This window comes from Syngnathus leptorhynchus, chromosome 4 (genome assembly GCF_054491065.1).
Source record: "Syngnathus leptorhynchus isolate UIUO chromosome 4, UIUO_Slep, whole genome shotgun sequence".
Classification (NCBI taxonomy): domain Eukaryota; kingdom Metazoa; phylum Chordata; class Actinopteri; order Syngnathiformes; family Syngnathidae; genus Syngnathus; species Syngnathus leptorhynchus.
The window spans coordinates 16,021,252-16,040,060 of record NC_141198.1 but is presented as its reverse complement, the minus strand read 5'-3'; the positions used below and the strand labels follow the sequence as shown (position 1 = coordinate 16,040,060).

At 44.1% G+C, this 18,809-nt stretch overlaps 4 protein-coding genes across 6 annotated transcripts; 3 read left to right on the top strand and 1 right to left on the bottom strand.

Moving 5' to 3' along the window:
- Positions 1-208: 208 nt before the first annotated feature.
- LOC147058476 (UDP-glucuronosyltransferase 2C1-like) lies at positions 209-2,866 on the top strand. Its single transcript, XM_085909075.1, has 6 exons — positions 209-943; positions 1,013-1,161; positions 1,394-1,525; positions 1,639-1,726; positions 1,796-2,015; positions 2,096-2,866. The coding sequence occupies exons 1-6, from the start codon at positions 220-222 to the stop codon at positions 2,379-2,381; spliced, it is 1,599 nt and encodes a 532-aa protein (XP_085765201.1). The 5' UTR covers positions 209-219; the 3' UTR covers positions 2,382-2,866.
- Positions 2,768-9,463, bottom strand: LOC147058475 (uncharacterized). The gene is made up of 17 exons (XM_085909072.1): positions 9,101-9,463; positions 7,895-8,442; positions 7,225-7,656; positions 6,815-6,922; positions 6,444-6,717; positions 5,823-6,121; positions 5,573-5,722; positions 5,386-5,500; positions 5,247-5,315; positions 5,026-5,166; positions 4,823-4,936; positions 4,611-4,684; positions 4,341-4,445; positions 4,113-4,228; positions 3,919-4,057; positions 3,253-3,373; positions 2,768-3,129 (listed from the first exon to the last, which is right to left on the bottom strand). The coding sequence occupies exons 1-17, from the start codon at positions 9,255-9,257 to the stop codon at positions 3,044-3,046; spliced, it is 3,048 nt and encodes a 1,015-aa protein (XP_085765198.1). The 5' UTR covers positions 9,258-9,463; the 3' UTR covers positions 2,768-3,043.
- On the top strand, positions 9,108-13,190 carry poli (polymerase (DNA directed) iota). The gene is made up of 11 exons (XM_085909073.1): positions 9,108-9,359; positions 9,458-9,720; positions 9,797-9,916; positions 10,225-10,389; positions 10,514-10,651; positions 10,777-11,019; positions 11,087-11,265; positions 11,327-11,418; positions 11,528-11,661; positions 11,778-11,986; positions 12,368-13,190. The coding sequence occupies exons 2-11, from the start codon at positions 9,540-9,542 to the stop codon at positions 12,791-12,793; spliced, it is 1,887 nt and encodes a 628-aa protein (XP_085765199.1). The 5' UTR covers positions 9,108-9,359; positions 9,458-9,539; the 3' UTR covers positions 12,794-13,190.
- Positions 13,047-18,304, top strand: LOC147058473 (ras-related protein Rab-27B-like). Of its 3 annotated transcripts, none has more exons than XM_085909079.1 (8): positions 13,047-13,190; positions 13,545-13,681; positions 14,486-14,651; positions 14,797-14,882; positions 14,981-15,084; positions 15,190-15,313; positions 15,659-15,872; positions 16,985-18,304. In XM_085909079.1, the coding sequence occupies exons 2-7, from the start codon at positions 13,551-13,553 to the stop codon at positions 15,837-15,839; spliced, it is 792 nt and encodes a 263-aa protein (XP_085765205.1). In that variant the 5' UTR covers positions 13,047-13,190; positions 13,545-13,550; the 3' UTR covers positions 15,840-15,872; positions 16,985-18,304. The 3 variants fall into 3 exon arrangements, with proteins under 3 accessions (XP_085765205.1, XP_085765204.1, XP_085765203.1); XM_085909078.1 differs by having other exon boundaries at positions 16,085-18,304; XM_085909077.1 differs by having other exon boundaries at positions 15,659-18,304.
- Positions 18,305-18,809: the final 505 nt, after the last annotated feature.

The following is an 18,809-nucleotide window of genomic DNA, read 5'->3' as shown; positions in this document are numbered from 1 at the left end:
TCGTTCGTTCCGTAGACTCGTGTTTTGGTGCTGTCGAGAGATGCTTGAGCTGACCAGTCAGAAACTTTCAAAGCGCTCACCTTTGACCTGTAAGCCCTTGTTATGAGTCCAACTGCAAGGCAGAGTTCAATTTTGTCGAGTTAATGATTCATTTTCTACGAGCGGCCGAGTTTAAAAAGCTTTTGCGGGTCACGCCGGGGACCACACGCCGCTGCGACAATGGCGGGCGAGAAAGTCCCGCTTTGCGCCCTACTTCTACTCCTCGGCGCAGCGGCCGGCGCCGAGGGCGGCCGGATCTTGGTGTGGTATACCGAGGCCAGCCACTGGATCAACATGAAGCCGGTTCTGGAGGCGCTGGTGGAGCGCGGGCACCACGTGACCGTCATGCTTCCCAGCGCTTCGCTTTTCATGAAGGCCAGCGAGAAGTCCAGCTTCCACTACCTGCCTTTCAACGTCTCGGTCTCGTTGGAGGAACTGGAGAGCTTCATGGAGGATTTCCTCAAGTTCTCCATTTACGAGATTGACTACATGAACTACTTTGAGATCTACGCTAAATTCCTGACCATGATGAAGCAGGATCTGGAATACGCGCTGAAGTATTTAGACAGCGTGGTGAAGTCGGACCAGATCATGAATAAGCTGAAGGAGGGCAAGTACGATCTGCTCCTGGCGGACCCCATCTACGCGGGCAGCGAACTGGTCGCCGAGATACTGGACATCCCGCTGATCTACTCCTTGCGCTTCTCCATGGTGTACAACATGGAACGCTACTGCGGCCAGATGCCAGCCCCGCCGTCTTTCGTGCCCGCCATCATGAGTAAACTGACCGACAAGATGAGCTTCTCTGAGAGAATGTGGAATTTCCTCTTCTATGCCTTAAATGATGTCATGGTTGAATTAACCCTTTGGTCAGGAGTGGATAAATACTATACGGAGTTCAAAGGTGAGTGACGTTACGACAAAAAAAAAAAAGTCAAATCAACTGAATGGACATTTTTGTCTTTCTTGACAGGCAAACCCACCAGTGGCTGCGAATTAATGGGCAGGGCAGACTTCTGGCTGATAAGATCTTACTGGGATTTCGACTATCCTCGTCCTTTCATGCCCAACTTCAAGTTTGTTGGCGGGATCCACTGCAGGCCCGCCAAACCTTTACCCAAGGTAAATGAATAGATATTTTTTTTTTGAGTCTGTTCTAGATTCACAGTAACTGCCCCCCCTTCACGCACACACACATGCCATGTTCAAAATGATGGCAAAGGACTACTTTTGTCTAAAAGAAGTTGCTTAACTTGTTAGCACGAGCACGGGAAACAGCAAATACGTAACAGCGGATAGATTCAAAGTGTGTTTAACCTTTTGAGGCGTTGCCGTTTGGTTTTCTCCTATTCAGGACATGGAAGAGTTTGTGCAGAGTTCAGGCGACGACGGCATTGTAGTCTTCACTCTGGGATCCATGGTCAAGAACGTCAGCAGCGAGAAAGCCGACATGATCGCTTCAGGCCTTGCTCAGATCCCCCAAAAGGTTGGATTGACCTCGATATGTACACCTGCATAATAAATGAAGATGATTCTTATTAAAAAAAAAAAAATTGGTCTACAATTTGCGATCAAGTGCCTTTTAACTCTGCTTTGCAGGTTCTTTGGCGTTATAGCGGAGAAAAACCATCTACTTTGGGCCCTAACACAAGATTGTACGATTGGATCCCTCAGAATGACCTGTTGGGTTGGTAGCCACCATTTCTCCTCTGCGCCTAGAGGCAAGTCATTCAAAGTCAACCCTGCACTCATCCAGGTCATCCCAAGACGAGAGCTTTCATCACTCACGGCGGCACCAACGGCATTTACGAGGCTATCTACCACGGTGTGCCCATGGTGGGCATTCCCATGTTTGCTGACCAGCCCGACAACATGGTGCACATGACGACCAAAGGCGTCGCCATCACCGTGGACTTCAACTTTATGTCATCCGAAGACCTCAGCCGCGCCATCAGGAGAGTCATCGATGACAAGTCGTACGTTTTTACAGTTTACTTTGAACGCATTTGAAAAAAAAGTCACTTTTGTACCATACTTGTGTTTCCATGTCTACAAGGTACAAGGAGAACGCCATGCGTCTGTCCGTCATCCACCACGACCGACCCATGAGCGCCCTGGACGAGGCTGTGTTTTGGATCGAGTTCTCCATGCGACATAAGGGCGCCAAGCACCTCAGGGTACAAGCCCACGAGCTCACCTGGTACCAGTACCACAGCCTGGACGTGGCTGGGTTCCTGCTTGGCGTAGTCCTGCTAGCCTTGCTCCTCTTTGTCCAAATGTGCCGGTGTTGCCTGCGCCGGTGCTGCGGCCGGAAAAGGCAGACAAAGAAGAAAGCTGAGTAACGGAAACAGCAGAATTCGGGGAAATGACTTGGTGTGTTTTCGACTCACTGGGGCGCAACATCAGATGTAGGTTGTGGAACGCAAAAGCTGGAGAGGAAAAAAAAAAAGTGACAAAATATTACAAACATATGTCTGGTCCAACGATGGTGATACTTTGTCTTTACAAGTTATGAGTCATCACTCAGCCGAACCGAATGAAAATTTCTGGCTTATGTGACAGACGGTGGCAACAAACGCCAAGACACGTGTTCCTAATGTTGTGGGGTGAAAATGTAGAATTGACTCGTGTCATTGGAACAAATTTTAATATGCTTGAAATCAAAACTTAATACCTGATGTGCAGAGTCTGGAACCAATCACAAAAGATACAGGCGTGGCCATTTTTTTTTTTTTTTTTATTCAGACCACCTGAGGCTCAGTCAAAGCTGGCAGTTCATTGGCTGACTCAAAATGAAAACAAAATAAAAATGATGTCATTGTTTTTATTTCGACAATGAAACTCAATTCCTACCCTACTTCAGGCATGTTTTAATTCTTAGTTACTAAGTCCAATTTCAGTGTATGAACACAGAAATAAGAAAATTAACAAAATAAATATAAGCATGACTCAATAAAGCAAATTTTTTTTTTAAACAATGTGGTGAGGTGTTGTGTGATTTCCATCATTTTTTCACTTTGCCATCTTTCCCCTTCAGCAACATAAGCTCCATGCAGGCGGCGGCATCTTCTGCTGTGTCGTGGCCGCACACTAGGAGAAACCAGGTTTTAGCCTTACGCAAGATGTCGTTTTGTCCCCCCCCCAAATGATACTTTTATTGTGACCAATATGACGGGAAATACGCGATAGCGGTTTGATCCAGGAGAGACCCACCGCTCTCTTGGATAATCCTGGTCAGGTGTTCTGCTGTGAGGCTGCTGAGGCTCAGCCTGTGTGGAGGGCCCAGGCGATGGGGGAAGACCACTGCAGTGTCTACCACCGTGTTGTGGATCAACTACAAGTGGGAAGAGAGCAACACACTGCCCTGAAGTGTCCATCTTTGGTGGTTGAACCTCTCATATACACTACTCGCAGAAGATTTGAGGTTCCTGGGCTTTCAGGTAAAATTTCAGGATCATCCTATGATAGGCTATCATTTAAAAGTGAAATGTGAATGCTTTTTTTTTTTAAACACATACATTTCAGAATATTTGGCACAAACTGCGATTGTCAACCAAGAACCCAAGCAGCCAAAAAAAATAAAATAAATAAAAATCTAATTTTTAAGAACTTCCACTGCTTCCTTGCCCTTAGTTTCGTGCTCATGCATCCTTCTCATTTTTTGCCAGCAGCACTAAATCATGGCAGTCAAATGATTCTTCACAGATCATTAATAAAAAAATAAAAATAAAAAATAAAAAATAAAAAAAGGCCTCATTTTGTGCCTTCAATAAAACGTCATACATTATTCTACTAATGAATTTGCTTAGTCCCTGCACAAAAAAAAGACCGTAATAATATATATTTTTTTTTAAATAAATAAAAGCATCCCAGCATCACCTTCAGGGCACAGAGATCAGTTTCCAGGCCGTGCCCAATCAGAATGGTGTCGGCACTGATGAAACTCAACAATGTCTTCTGCGCCTCGGCCAGAGACATTTGGTTGTCCTTCATGTCCTCCTCGCTGATGCCCGAAAACCTGCACAAATTGCCACGTCCGTACTCCCGGTGGTTTTCTATTACAAGCTGCTTACCTGGTGTTGTAGTCGATGACCTCGTTGCGTGGCTTGACAAACGTGTCATAGACCACTTGGAGGTTTGAGTTCACCACAGTCACTCGTGACAGCTCCAGGCCGTGAATGGTGTAACACTGACAACAAAAGAGGCAGATGAGCACAAACCATTCTGTGTTCCAAAAAATAACCCCTCTCTATTAAGTTGAAGTGAACATGTTTTAATATATATATATATGAAAATGTCACCATTTCACAGTCCAGCGCATAGATTCCCGGGAAGCAGCCATTTACAGGACGTTGGGGGAAGGTTGTCATAAATCCATCCATGGAGAGGAAATCGTGCACGTGCAACTGTCGCAAATGAAAGACAAAAGTAACAAAAGATGGCCAACGAGTCTTGTCGATAGGTGTCTCACCTATTTTATTTGACTGGTTCTTTGATCACAAACCAGATATTTCGGTTGCATTACCTGACATGTTTGGGCTTGTACTTCCACCTGCATCAGAGTGTCTCACCTTAAAGATCTGGCAACCGGGTGCTCCCATGACTCTCTGACAGCAGCTATAGCGAGTCTCCACCCCGCCTGGCACTGTGGCCGTTACGCACAGCAACGAAACATTTTAGATTGTCAAAGAAGTTTTTCCCCCAAATAAACACCTTATAATTAGAGACAGATAATTCAACCAAAAGTGAGTGTCCCCAAATGTCCCCCACAGTCCTCGTCTACCTCTCTTCTCCACTCCTTTCCCATAGTGATAGTTGCACTCTTCCATCCGGGTGTGCTTGCCCTCTTTGTTCACAGAGTATGTGGCTCCGCACCGACAACAAATCCTCTTCGAGGCTACTCAAGAGAAGCGCAGTCGAGAAGATGCGATGTAGCTCAAGTGCGACCTCTAGCGGTTACAACAGGCGGTACGTCTGGGAGCTTACGGTCGTTGTGGGCCTTCCTCTGGTTTGCCAAAAGGATAGCGTAGCCGGGTTTCTCGGGGTGCTGAATAGGATAGTTGGTCTCAATCAGCTGCTCCTCGCTCAGAATGTAATCCCTCAAAATCTCAAATAAAGAGTCATCGTCTGAGAGGGAAAAGAACATTTGCGTTGACGGAAGAAGCGCGGTGCGAACCTAATTCCACGCACCGTAGAGTCACTCTCACCCTTTCCTTTGAGCTGCTTTCGGTTGAGTGGAATATTTCCTTTTGAGCTTTTGCCGTTGACTATTTCGTCTAAGTCAGCAAAATATAAAAGCCACAGTCGGGAGAAGTTATCTTTACGGTTGACAAATAATCCTCTCACCTCTGGAAGTGGCTGAATTCTGCTTTTTCAACCTCTTCAGTGCATTCACAGCGATGCTGAGATACTTGAGTTTGTTGACGCTGCGATTGTACACCGTTTTCTCCTCGGCGAGGGCCTAGCGATCATTAACGGGACAAAACCGTTCGGTCGTGGAGTGTCAAATTTCCCGCCAGCAAAAAAAGATCACCTTTTTGAAGGCCTCGTCGACGTCGGCGGAGGTGTCGAGGAACACCTCGGTGAACTTTGTGACGTAACACTGTCGGACGTCATGGGGCACTTTGTCTTTGGCCGCCTCGGGCTGCTGCTGCTTTGCTTTTCGTTTGGGGGCTGCTCCTGGCTTTTCACAGGAAATTGCAATTTTCATTTTCAGTGCTTTTGTTTTTAACCATTCAATTTACAGACACAGCGAGAGAAAAAAAAAAAAAAAAAGCACGTACCTTAACAGAGACTTGGCCGGTCGTCTCACTGGCGGCGGTTGGAAGCGCCGCCGCGGCGGAAGAATGGTAGCGTCTCTGCGCAATGGCCGGGATGAGCATCGGTGCGGTGGAACGATGCGTTGGCGCCGAAAGGCTCGTGGTTTTGTCAGAGCCGAGGTGCACTTGAGTGATGGGGGTCAGGACGGAGGTGACGGTGTTGGAGGTGGAGTTGAGAGACAAGGTGCCCTGAGGGAGGATCAGATGCAAGTTGACGCCCACGTTGATGATGGCGGAGGCTGGAGGTATGTTGTTGACACACGCTGCGAAGGAGACACATATGAAATTAGGTCGCACGTCGTTGGCGGAATGATGGATTCTGGTCATTTGTTCTGTCCACCCAAATTTGTCTATTACTTCCTCAAAGCTATTTATTTTGTCTTTAAGGAAGGACGCCGCTCTGAAAAACAATTCTCTTAAAAAGGTGAATTGACGTTTGATCTTTAAGGGCGTATGTTGAAGGCGGGTGAAAGTGATTTATGGCATTTCCATTTATTATAATGAGAAAGGATTTGCTGATACTTGGATATTTTCAAATTGCCAAATAGGGCTCTGTAGTAATCATAAAGTCAATGCAACATTTACCTTTCTGTTGAGGAGCGGGCGACATGCTGGCGGTCGCTGCTGGAGGCGTTGAAGAAGAAGAAGTGGCTACGAGCAATCTCTCTTGCTTCCTTTGAGCGGCGGACGAGAGGAACGCTTGCGCTCCTTTCACGTCGGCTGTCAAAATGGCCACCTTCTGCTGGATCTGTTGAGTCTTGGGCACACAGGCGACAGGCTGAGAGGCCGGGGATGGTTTCACTGGTTCTCGTAGTGGAACCAGAACCTTAGGCTGTGGCCTTCTTTTCACCGCTGCAACCTGTCGGATCAACAGATGTTTCCCATTTAACTTGGTTTGAGAGAAATCTTCAAAGCAAGCACAAAAACAAAAAAGGTGAACGCGTGTACGGCAAAACCTCCGCATCTCTGAACTCGTGCGCGATCCTCTTCTTTGGTGGCGATTCTTGGGCTTGGAAGGCCCGAAGGTCAGGATTGTTGGGTTTAGCCGACTCGTTTGTTTCCATCTGGCAAAAACAAAAGGAAAGCTAATATCACAGTGGAGTTTTCAGATATTTAACACCTGGAGAGCGGTAAAAGACAAGCAGCCAAATGCAGTTGCTGCTGTCAGTCACGGCTCACGCCCAGACAATCACGCAGTAACTCATCATAGGTTGAGCTTTAAGTTGGCCAAACACGCACAATGAAATGTATAGTTTCTGGATGAATTGTCAAGCTATTTAAATCACTCAAATGGTGAAGATGAGCAAGAGCAAATGTATTTACAATTCGATCTCTAGGCTGAACTTGACTCTTGAAGCAAACTTACAGGCACATCTGGCTGCTGCTGGCCAGCACATTCCTGGTTGTTTGCCTCCAGGAAGATGCGGTAGCACTCCTCCATAGGGTCGCTGTCCGACAGCTCCGCGTCCGTCGCTTCGTCATCCTCGTCAGAGCTGGAATCGATGACGATGACCTCTTCATTGGCTGCTTTTTCTGACAAAGGCTCCTCGAGAGGGGAGGCCTCTGCTGACACCTGGTGGCTGTCAATTTGAGCGCAGCTTGATTCCTGACCACTCTTCTTGGGTGGCTGGCACTCAGTGGTTTGCCGCACCGCTGACAAATCATTTGGAACCTCCACACACAACCGCTGGTTGCTCTTGTCCGATATACTAGCTTTGGGATCGGGACTCTCTTCCACACACTCAGTCAGGTCAATCACATTTGTAGCAGAAGTTTCCAGGTCCTTGATGCAGGCTTTCTGGAGGGCAGAGGATGCTAAACGTAAGAGCATTCAAGAGCTTTTAAAGCCACTCTCATCTCATTCAACTCTCATTCCAGGCCCAAAAAAAATGGGCTGTGATGCAATGTGGGCTGAAATTCAAACAGCAACAGTATGAAGAATTGAGTGTATTTTAGTATAATCAAATTTTCAATGAAAGAAAATATATAAATACTAAAAACTGTGCATGGAGGGCTTGTGGATAAATGGTACCAACCTCCTGGACTGATTTTAAGTGAGTATCAGGATCACAGCAAGTTTGAGATAAATTCCTGACAGGCAAGGCCAGTATGTCCGGTATCAGGGTGTCATCATCGTCCTCATTGTCATCTTGTATCCCAGGGGACGGAGAGTGGTACGGCGCCACCTGATGGCTGACTGGCTTTTTGACATCACCCAGATGTGTGCTCATTCCTTTCAATGCCTTATTAATGGACTTGTATGACCCAAATTCAGCTGTGAAGTTGGACATAGGGTCGTATTCCAAGTCGGTCCTCGGCTTGGACTTGTCAAGCACGTACTTTGTGGATTGGGTGGAGGTTGCTTTGATACTCATACGACGAACATACCTACAGCTATTTGAATTTTTGCCTTTTGCCTCGGTGAGGGTGACGACTTCTGCCGCGCGGTAGCACGACAACCTCCTTCGCTCCTGCTCTACTTCATACTTGGCCATTTCGATCTTCTTGTTGATGCACTCCAGCTCTTGGAATGGCTGATTTTTGGTGTAGTCTGCAACTTGCGACTGAATGTCATTTTGGGCACCTGTAGCACAGCAATCAGAGATGGCAAATATACTCACGCTGTTTTTCTAAAGTACATTTAAAAAAAAGAGACTGGTTTGTATGCAGGGCTGCACATTTTTGACAAAGGGGACAAAATGCTTTATTTTTTTTTTTTTTAATTCTGCCAATGCTGCTTTTGATGTGGTTCACTGCACACTTCACCAACTAAAACTTGTCCCTAATATCGCAAAACTAAACCAATGTTTGCGAACTTCTTAGGTACTGCCTAATTATGCCTTTACCCCCTAATTGCGAATTTTGACAATTCTTATGTGGTCCATGTTCCCTCATTCAACGGCGGGCTTTTCCAGTCAACTTGTGACATTGTATTCCCAATTTCTTAGTTGACAAAACTTTATCAATGGATGTTTATTAAAGTAATTACAATTTTCCAAACCAAATCGAAGTTTTATAGAAAGACACATACAAACACTTAAGGAAACCTCCCAAATTGAACTTTAGCTTGCTAACCGATTCAATGAGGTTGTCCTTATGCAAGTTCAATAAATATACAATTAGACGGCCTACTCCTTTTCTTACGAATAATTGACTTAAGTTTATTTTTTTTAAATAACCACGTCGTTTGAAGTCAGTCAATTAGCGCCTAGAGCTAACGTTAACGCACGTTTGTTCCTCACCTGTTGGGTCTGGTTGTAACGACCAAAATGACGGCAAGGAGTACCCAAACAAACGTCGCCCGTCCTCGGTATGTTTGTACCAACAGTAGGGGCGTTTGCAGGAGCGCTTCGGGAAAGGACATGGTACCCGGGCGAAGAGCTCAGAAGCCGGGAACATCGCTCGCTGCTCGAACACTCGACCGAGAAGTTACCGCTATTGTCCGGGGCCCAGGTTGCGGTCAGGTTGACTTATATAGCAGCCGGGACGCGTTGGCCGGTGGTATAAAATGTTTTTAAATCAAATATGTTGTCGTCCAAACGCTTCTAAATCGACATACCACCAAGTGTTGTGCTCTACTGTTTCAATTTCTCATCAAGTTTCAGGTGAGTTTTGTCAATTGCCTTGTAGTGAAGACATACTGTCGAAAGATGGCGCTGTTTGCGAGCGCGGCGTTGCTGAATGCCGACTTGCTTTGTGGTATGTTACCTTCCCCTGTTGACAGCTAGCAAAAACATCGATTATATTTGTAACTTTTACACCACAATCTTTGCTATGGAAAGCAAGGAGGACGAGATGGAAGAGGATGAAATCGAGTGGAAGCAACCTTTGAAGGATTTGCCAACAACCCCTCGAGCTTCTGGTAACGTAATATAACTACTGAATTTTCGATACTAACTTAATGCTGAAGTGTGTATGACATTTTCTGGCAATTTCAGGATCGAGCCTCAGTATGAAGCCAACACCTGCACACAGAATAATTTTGCATTTTGACCTGGATTGCTTCTATGCTCAGGTGGAAATGATCCGAAATCCAGCATTGAGAGATGTTCCTCTAGGTAACCTTTCTTTTACCACTAAGATCACAAATATTATGTTTGGTTTAAAAGAGACATATTAGGCTATGTGTTATCACCAGTGTATAAATAGCTTACAGATGATTTCATTCAAAAAATATGGTGAAGACTCTCCAATTATGGAAATCAGGCAAAATTCATAAGGTGTTGCTCTCTGACACATTTTGGGAACGAGGCATTTCACAAACGATTTATTTAAACATTTCTCAAGCACTCCAACATTTCAGTACAATCTATTCAAAAGTTACTTTTGGACAACAACCTCCTTAATATCTTTGTGATCCCATCAGGTATCCAACAGAAGTACATCATCGTCACGTCCAATTACGTGGCGAGGCAGCAGGGTGTCACCAAGCTAATGTCTGTTACCGACGCTAAGCAGAAGTGTCCTCAGTTGGTGCTGGTGAAAGGAGAAGACCTGACCCACTACAGAGAAATGTCCTATCAAGTGACAGGTGGGCCACACGTGAACAGTAGTTGGATGACAAACTTCATTAGGTTGTTTTCAACAGATGAATTTATAACCCCTGAATAATTTCTCTGCTTCATGTTTCTCATTGCTTTGCTTTTCCCTACAAGATCTGCTGCTGTCCTTCTGTCCATTGGTAGAGAGGCTTGGCTTTGACGAGAACTTTGTGGACATCACAGAGATGATAGCAAAACAGCTGGCACATACACCCGAGTTCTCCTTTATGGGCCACGTCTACAGCACTTCAAGTAAGCCCAGAAACAGCTTGTGAAATGAACTAACCCTAATATTGCTGCTTATTGTTCGTGGTATATTTACAGTTTTAGTGTTAGTGTATTTAAATTTCTAAAATGTGATACTTTTTGATGCACAGGTGAAGCTGCGAAGGCTAAAGCCAGCATTCACCCAGAGTTGGCGTTAGGGTCGCACATCGCCGCTGAGTTGAGGGAAGCCATCCGCGCTCGATTGGGCCTCACCGGCTGCGCTGGTGTGGCCACCAGCAAGCTGTTGGCCAAACTGGTGTCGGGCACTTTTAAGCCCAACCAGCAAACCACACTGCTGCCGGAAAATGTCGACGACATTGTGAGCGGCCTGAGCGGCCTGCGTGAAATACCAGGTAAGTGTGTGTGTGTGTTGTTTGGGGGCTTATGACCTTAATTCCTACCCTGTTGTGCATCTTAAAGGGGTTGGACATCAAACGGCCAAAAGGCTCCAAGCACTTGGATTAGTCAGCGTCAGAGACCTTCAGATCTTCCCGCTAACTGAGTTGGAAAAAGAATTGGGCTCTGCGTGCGCGACACGTCTGAAAAATCTGTCCCTCGGCGCAGACGACTCTCCCGTCAACCCTACCGGAGCCCCTCAGGTATCGGTGGAACGCCTCATGGCTTTGCTATGCCGCGTCAATGCTAATGACCTGATTTTAGTCTCTCAGCGATGAAGACTCTTTTAAGAAAATGTCAAGTGTGAAAGAAGTGACGGAGAAGATTCAACAGCTTCTCAGCAGCCTGGTGGAGAGGTCAGGGTCTTTCTATTGGTCAAATGAACCCCTAAAGAAATATATTTGTGCTGAGATGTGTCACATTTAAATATTTGTATCTTAGTTGAAACATTTATTTGGAATCCAGGATGCGCAAGGACGGCAGACAGCCGCAAACCTTGCGTCTCTCTGTTCGGAAATTCTCAGCGAGTAACAAGTGGCACAGTCGGGAGAGCCGCCAGTGTCCCATCCCCAACCACACAGGGCATAAGATCATCTCGGGTAAGCCGGTGATAAACGTGTCTTTCCCGACCAATTGTAGTGAGTGTGGCTCGTCGGACGGTTTGATGCCGATCCAACTTTGCTTTGCTCTTCTTTAACTACAATATCTATCTTAGCCAGCGGCGACGACGCCCCGGCCCAGCTGCTGTCCTTGGCCATGAAGCTCTTCTCCAAAATGGTGGACACGGCGGCGCCATTCCACCTGACCCTCATCAACGTGGGTTTCAGCAACTTGCAGAGCCAAGCGCCTGCCGCCTGCGCCAGAGGCTCCATTGCTTCCTTTTTCGCACCCAGCGCCTCCCCGAACAACCCAACTCGAAGCCAGGTAGCGCATTCAAGTAGAATTTCTAGCATTGCTGAGATTGCTGCTACTGATGATGATGAAATCAACTGTGCTGAGATTCACCGATCCAACAAATAGATGAGCAGTTATTGTATTGTGTGCTAATATTTTCAATTGACATACTTTTTGAGTGCTAAAATAATTCATTTGTAATATATAAATAGCGTATTTAAATGAAAAATCTGAATTTATTCACTACATCTCATAAAAAATATTTTTTTTATTCAAATGTAAATTTATTTAGATCATGTATAAATGATCTATTTTCATATATTATAATTCTTTGTAATTTTGGGGTCAATTAAATGTATACGTAATGGTGAGAATATAATAAATGTATCTTTCAATATGACTTCCTTTTAGATTGACTGCGGAAGCGGTGTTGATCATCTCGGCTCAATCGGCGATACGCCTTTGCTCGCTCCAGACAACGACGCAAAGCGCCCAAGCAGCCGTGACGCGGCATCGCCTCGGGCCGGACCCGCACAGAGCACCTCTTCTCTCCCAGCGGAAGCGTCTCAACCCGTCACGGCAACCAGCAGTAGCACATGCTCATACGACGCCCACCTCACCGCCACGCATCCATTCCCCTCAAACGTGGATCCTCGGGTCTTTTCCCAGTTACCGGACAACATTCAAACAGAACTGATGAGAGAGTGGGAGGGGCGCCGACCGGTTCTAAAGATCCCGGGCCTTTCCGGAAAGCTCAAGAATGAAGCCAAAGAGAAGAAAAGCGGCGGAAGGAAAAGCCAGGCCAACAGTTTGTTGAATTATTTTAAGCCCGTTTAGAGAAGCTCCCAAGTACTGCACAGTGAAAGGGGAGCACGCACTGCCATGAAAACTTGCGTGTTATTTTTACTGCCACCCGCCCCAAAATGTTTTAAATACGCATATAGGTGCCACGGGATGGACACAGAGCTCTCCTTTGGGAAAAAAAAGCCACAAAAAAAGCTCCTCAAAGTAGTTCTTTGTCACCATATTGTCACAAGGTCGTGAATTAAGTCAACATGGCGGTCCTGAACTCATTTCAGCAGTTTTCCTGGATTTCTAATTTGCGTATTTTTCACCCACCCAAGCTCAAGTTCAATGTGACTTTTTTTTTTGTTTTGTTTTTTACGAGTCAGCTTAGGTTCACGTGATGCATTCTGACCCAAATTCCTGATGCATTGTTCTCAGACATAAACAGGCAAGTCAATGGTTCTTTTAGCACGTATTCTATTGGTTCCCTAAAGTTTTTGCTATTTCGCACAAATTTTTCCTTTTAGATATTTATTTTCATTCATATATATAAATAAAGAGAGTGTTTGGACTCTGTGTTTTTAGCTTTATTGACATTCACTGTCATAAAGTAAAATGAATTCATTTTTCTTATCTATGGAAGTCATCTAAAATTATTTTCCGTCATTAGTATTGAATACTTTGATGGGTGAATATTCCAATATGTTTCATTTCCTGTTTGATGGTGATCATCACACTTTAGTGCTGTCAGGTTCTGTAATTCTCTGTCTTTTCTTTTTTTTTCTTTTTTTTCCCCTTGCAGAAGAAAATGCCCGTGCAACCCAAGTTGCTCCACCCTCAAATCACATGGAAGGGAGGTTTGGGGAACACGCCACGACTGCGGCGTGAGCATCAAGTCGCCGGGTCAGATGGACCCAGGAGCTACATCCAGACTTGCTGGTAAGATCTTTAGTTCTTCTTATTACCCAAGAATTAAGATTGCTCAAAAGAGTTCTTAAATTGGTGCAAATGCCGAGTTTGCATCTGAGTGCAGCCTGTGGCAATTTTTTATTTTTTTTTTGGTAGTAAATACAGAGCGGCCACAGTTGATGACACGCCACTCCAAATTTTCAATAACTGAACAGGCGTGGGTGGCCATTTTCCGGTTACAATTTGACCCTTTGAACTCTGTCAAAGCAGACGACAACAATAAGTGTTAGAGGAATTATCTTCATCTACTTTTGTCTGACGTCTGAGAAGGGAACAGATTAAGAATGAGGTAGGACTAAAAAAAAAAAAAATGAAATAAACAAGGTATGAAATGGATCTTTCAGATCTCAAGACAACAATTTTACTTAATTCATGTGGAAAGTACGATATGCTTTTCTCACCTTACATTTTATTATCACTTTGGCGGTATCGCTGCAAACTTTCTTCTCCTGCTAATTGGCTACGGTGGCTCGTTTGAGAAAGCGTGACCTTTCATCGGCGGAGAGGCCGTGAGGCAACAACACTCTGCTCTGTTTACATTTGCCTCTCGGGCATCTCAGCCAAATTTCATCGGACACGCCGTGTTTACGGGCTCACCAGGAATTGCCAATGTGCGATCCGTACAAGGGGTTCTGTCTCCCAAAACAGGAGAAGCAATGACCCCCTTGACTGCTCATGCGGAGCTCAGCCCGAGTCATGTGCTCGTCCCGGTCTGATCGGAGCATTAAGACATCAAACACACACACACACATTTTCTTTTTCTTTGCATGGTAGGCTGAGCGGCACCATGGCCGAGTGGGACTACGACTATCTCATCAAGCTGCTGGCACTCGGCGACTCGGGCGTAGGCAAGACCACTTTCTTGTACAGGTACACCGACAACAAGTTCAACCGCAAATTCGCCACCACGGTGGGGATCGACTTTCGGGAAAAACGCCTGGTGAGTGCAGGCGTCATCTCCGCCGCGTTTGAGAAAGTTCATTTCATAGATGTTTGATTTTTTTTTGCTCTGTTTACTTTGAACTAACATCAACTCTTGTCATTAAGTGTAAAATATATATATTTTTTCCAACAACCCCCATCAGATGTACACAGGGACTAATTCCGATGGGGCAACAGAGAAGAACTTCAGAGTCCACCTTCAACTGTGGGACACGGCCGGACAAGAAAGGTACCTGTACATATGAATCCGTAATGTCACAATGTAGGGAGGAAATAAAAACTGATGAGGAATATGTATTTCAAACACAAAAAAAAACGTCCTTTCAGGTTTCGCAGCCTCACGACGGCCTTCTTCCGAGATGCCATGGGATTCTTGCTCATGTTTGACCTGACCAATCACCAAAGCTTCCTCAATGTCAGGAACTGGATGAGTATGTGCTACTACTACCAACGTGGTTCATTTAGAATCAAACGTTTTTTTTTTTAACTATAACTTTGCCCTGCTTTCTGTTGCTGACAAACGTTGCTCTCCTCAGGTCAACTCCAGGCTAACGCATACTGCGACAGTCCCGACGTGGTCCTGGTGGGCACCAAGGCCGACCTCCGGAGCATCCGAGACGTGAACGCCAGGCAGGCACGAGATCTGGCCGACAGATATGGGTCAGTCCTGTAAACACGTAGTGTTGTCTTTAACTCAACTTCGATTGATATACCTTAAGTCATATACTTTATGTTTGAGCTTTTATTTCATTTCATCGAGATGAAGATAAGGAAGTACCAGAAGAATTCTGTTGTTGACACTTTTGCCTCACTCGTAGCCTGTTAACGTTTTTCCACGACTGAATGAGATTTCTTATCTGGGAAAACAAAAAACTAGTGAAGAATATTACTTAAACTAACCACAAGAGGTGCTAGAGAACCATATTCGGGCATTGTGATGATAGATCAAATTTTCATTTTGAAGTGATGCAAATTTGTAAACCCCCCCCCCCCCTCACCCCCAAGCATCCCGTATTTTGAGACGAGCGCTGTGACGGGCATGGGTGTGGACAAAGCGGTACAGACCTTGTTGGACATGGTGATGAAGAGGATGGAGCAGAGCACACCTTTGGCCGAGCACAACGGCGGCGGTAGCGCCATAGGAGCCACTCAGGAGGTCTCCCTCTGGAGGAGGTGCGCGTGCTGACATCACACGTGACGTCACAGGACACTTCATGAGGTACATTGGGTTCAATGAGAGAAAGTTGAAATGAAAAAAAAAAAAAAAATAGGACATACATTCATCAACTTGAATTTTATTTTCTGGAGCACTTGTATTCTTTAGCGTGTGAGCCAGAGCCTAATCCCCCAGTCCTTGTCGGTGCTATTAGCTTCTTCGCTACAAGAGCCAGATAGCATCTTGGCTAAGGCAAATGATTTTTTTTCTTGCAGAATGAGCCATCAATATCAAGAGAAAAAAAAAAAATCCTGACTTATTGGTAGATGACAAATAGGTGAAATGATCAGCAGGATGGATCAATGGATCATGAAACGAGCACATTTTCAACCCTCGTATGTTTTTTTGGAATATTTGACATCATCTTTGAAAAAAGAAAATGCATTGTTTGGTTCATTTGGAAGAAAGAATGGACATCTTTTTATTGTACATACATATGGGGAGGTATCGATGACATGAATTTGCAGGCACATATTAATCATAGAGCATAATAAGACATTTAAATATACCGACATTTTGGTCAAAACAACCATTGATGACTTTGTGTATTTGTCATGTGCGTGGAGGACGTAGCAGCCAAACAGGGGAGTGTCTTGCCTGGATCTCTAGTGGGATTCATAAATGACGTTGTACGTAAGCCTCATCAAGTTAGCCATGCAAACAGAGCAAAAAAAGTACAAGAAATAAACTGTCAATAAAGTTGCTTCCGTGTTACTTATCTACAGACACGTGGCAAATTGATCGCATGGATTGATGAGATGTATTTGCGTCCGATTTCTTGCTATTTCCCCATTTCATCACCTTTTTCCACAATTGATTATATAACACACAAAAAAGTCTCGTTTCCTGGATTACAATCGTCAGAGATTCTGTTATTGTGACCAAACATTCATGTGTCCTCTTAAAAAAAAAAAATGCCAAGAATATCTTTGAGGCAAATTATCAAGACTGACACTCATTAGATGAGGACAATTTTGTTTTCAATCCCAGAATTGAATAAAAAGAGCAAAAGAAAACAAACCTTGCACTTTTACCCATGGAGGTAACTCATTATTTTTTGACTGACATTTGAATTTGGCCTTTTCCGAGTTAATCCAAGATTATTTCCCTCAAAGGCATTCTTTCCGGCAAACATTCCTCGTGAGCTGACACCAAGACCTTCCAGCTGGCGTCTCGTACCCGTGACATCTATTACGAGAAAGAATAAAGCAAACCGCCTGTCATCTGAAAAGACAATCAACACTTTTGTTTGGGGAAAAGATTCCAAGAAACAATATAATCAATCACGACATCCGGTCACATGTCGCACAATCATGAGGGAAATGTTCATGTTCCTTTCATCTTTTTTAAAGACCACTGATGACTTGCTTGGGTGGTCCCAAAAAACACAAGCAGATATGGAATACATGCTCAAATTGCTTCCCGATTGGGGTAGCTTGTTATTCTTTGCTATACAAAGTCACTGGTGATATTCTTCAGAAAAATAAAAGTCAACAATATAAAGTGAGTTGAAATTTTCTAGAAAAGAATTCTAAAAAGATAATTGGTGCATCTGGCATGCAACAGGAAGTTGGAGTGGAGCATGCGCTCAGAACAAGATGCTGAAAGTTGTCTACATTTTATTTCGTTGCTGTAGTTGAAGGGTGTTGTGGTGAAAGTGAAATTCAAAATGGTGGATTTTCTTAGCATTTTAGCCACGTTAGCTAACATGTTATTATTACATTCAATTAGAATGTCTGGATTTATATGTGATACAAATTGTTAAGAAAATGTTGGAATTCCACTTGGACAAAAAAAAAATCCTACTTTTGCAGTTGCGTATTAGACTTTTTTAAGAGAAATGTTACAATTTTACTGGAATAAAGTTCAACTTTTTTTCGACAAGAGTCATAATGTTACAACATATATTGTGAAATTATACAAGAAAAATTATATTATCAATAAGCTGTGTCGTTTTGTTTAGACAAGACTTGCAATTGTCGAGGGAAAATGTCAGAGAAGAAAAAAAAGTAATTATATGAGCATCTTCCCAGAGGAAATAAAGTCAAATTAAGTCAGATTTTTTGGTGTAACAATAAAAAAAAAAAAGTGTTATGAGGAAAACAAAAGTAAAAAAAAAAAAAAAAACACTGCTCTGTTAAAAATCACAATTTTATACTCCCTAAATTACCTGTTTGTTTTTCTTGTGATATTTTGCCATAATCTGGGCAATTTTACAACTCGCAGTATTGTAACTCATTTTTTTTGAAAAAAAAATTTCCCCCTGCGCTATGACATCTTTCCGTCCGTTACCGAACATGGCTAAAGACGGCTTCTATTTTAGAAAGTGACTCTAAACTCGACAATATTTAGTACGACAACAGCTTGTTTGTAAATATATATACTTACTCTCTCTCTCTCTCTCTATATATATATATATATGTTTTTGTGAATTTATGGCTTATCATTTGGAATGTAATTATTTCTCCAAAAAGGTTTAGAATCAGGACACTTATAGTTGAAGTGTCGTAAACAAGACTAGTGCAGATGTCTGACAACTCATCTTGTGGCCAAAAAGCTTGTGGCATTCGGATGCCTTCGATGGGATTTTCCAAAACACTGATCTAACTCCCTCCCTGAGATTAGGCAGTGATTCTGTTTTGTTTTGTTTTTTTCTTAAACTTTTATCAAGGCTTTTAAAATGCGACTTGGACTCCAGTGGAACCTCCAAAGTCCAACAGATTGCTCCGTGTATTTTGAGTACACGTGACGGACGATGGAATCCGGAGGGAAGATGACTTTGGAGTTGGCAGGGCAAGTTGACGAGATGGACAAGTGATGAGTTGTCTGAGCTGGTTTGAGGGTTGGGCTTTCTTTTTTTAAAATTTTTCTCTCGTCGAGGTTCCACTGTGTTTGCCACTGCCACCAGGCATCCTGAAGGAGCGTCGTGGAAGGCGTCTG

Excerpts from the sequence above, each read along its gene's own strand:
- LOC147058476 (XM_085909075.1), top strand. The coding sequence starts at position 220 with ATGGCGGGCGAGAAAGTCCCGCTTTGCGCCCTACTTCTACTCCTCGGC. Across the intron at positions 944-1,012 it reads ATACTATACGGAGTTCAAAG|GCAAACCCACCAGTGGCTGC; the intron begins GTGAGTGACGTT and ends CTTTCTTGACAG. Across the intron at positions 1,727-1,795 it reads CCCTCAGAATGACCTGTTGG|GTCATCCCAAGACGAGAGCT; the intron begins GTTGGTAGCCAC and ends GCACTCATCCAG.
- LOC147058475 (XM_085909072.1), bottom strand. The coding sequence starts at position 9,257 with ATGTTCCCGGCTTCTGAGCTCTTCGCCCGGGTACCATGTCCTTTCCCG. Across the intron at positions 3,374-3,918 it reads CTGATCTCTGTGCCCTGAAG|TTGATCCACAACACGGTGGT; the intron begins GTGATGCTGGGA and ends TCCCACTTGTAG. Across the intron at positions 3,130-3,252 it reads CAGGATTATCCAAGAGAGCG|TGTGCGGCCACGACACAGCA; the intron begins GTGGGTCTCTCC and ends GGTTTCTCCTAG.
- poli (XM_085909073.1), top strand. The coding sequence starts at position 9,540 with ATGCCGACTTGCTTTGTGGTATGTTACCTTCCCCTGTTGACAGCTAGC. Across the intron at positions 9,917-10,224 it reads ATTGAGAGATGTTCCTCTAG|GTATCCAACAGAAGTACATC; the intron begins GTAACCTTTCTT and ends TGATCCCATCAG. Across the intron at positions 10,652-10,776 it reads CCACGTCTACAGCACTTCAA|GTGAAGCTGCGAAGGCTAAA; the intron begins GTAAGCCCAGAA and ends TTTGATGCACAG.
- LOC147058473 (XM_085909079.1), top strand. The coding sequence starts at position 13,551 with ATGCCCGTGCAACCCAAGTTGCTCCACCCTCAAATCACATGGAAGGGA. Across the intron at positions 13,682-14,485 it reads AGCTACATCCAGACTTGCTG|GCTGAGCGGCACCATGGCCG; the intron begins GTAAGATCTTTA and ends TTTGCATGGTAG. Across the intron at positions 15,314-15,658 it reads GATCTGGCCGACAGATATGG|CATCCCGTATTTTGAGACGA; the intron begins GTCAGTCCTGTA and ends CTCACCCCCAAG.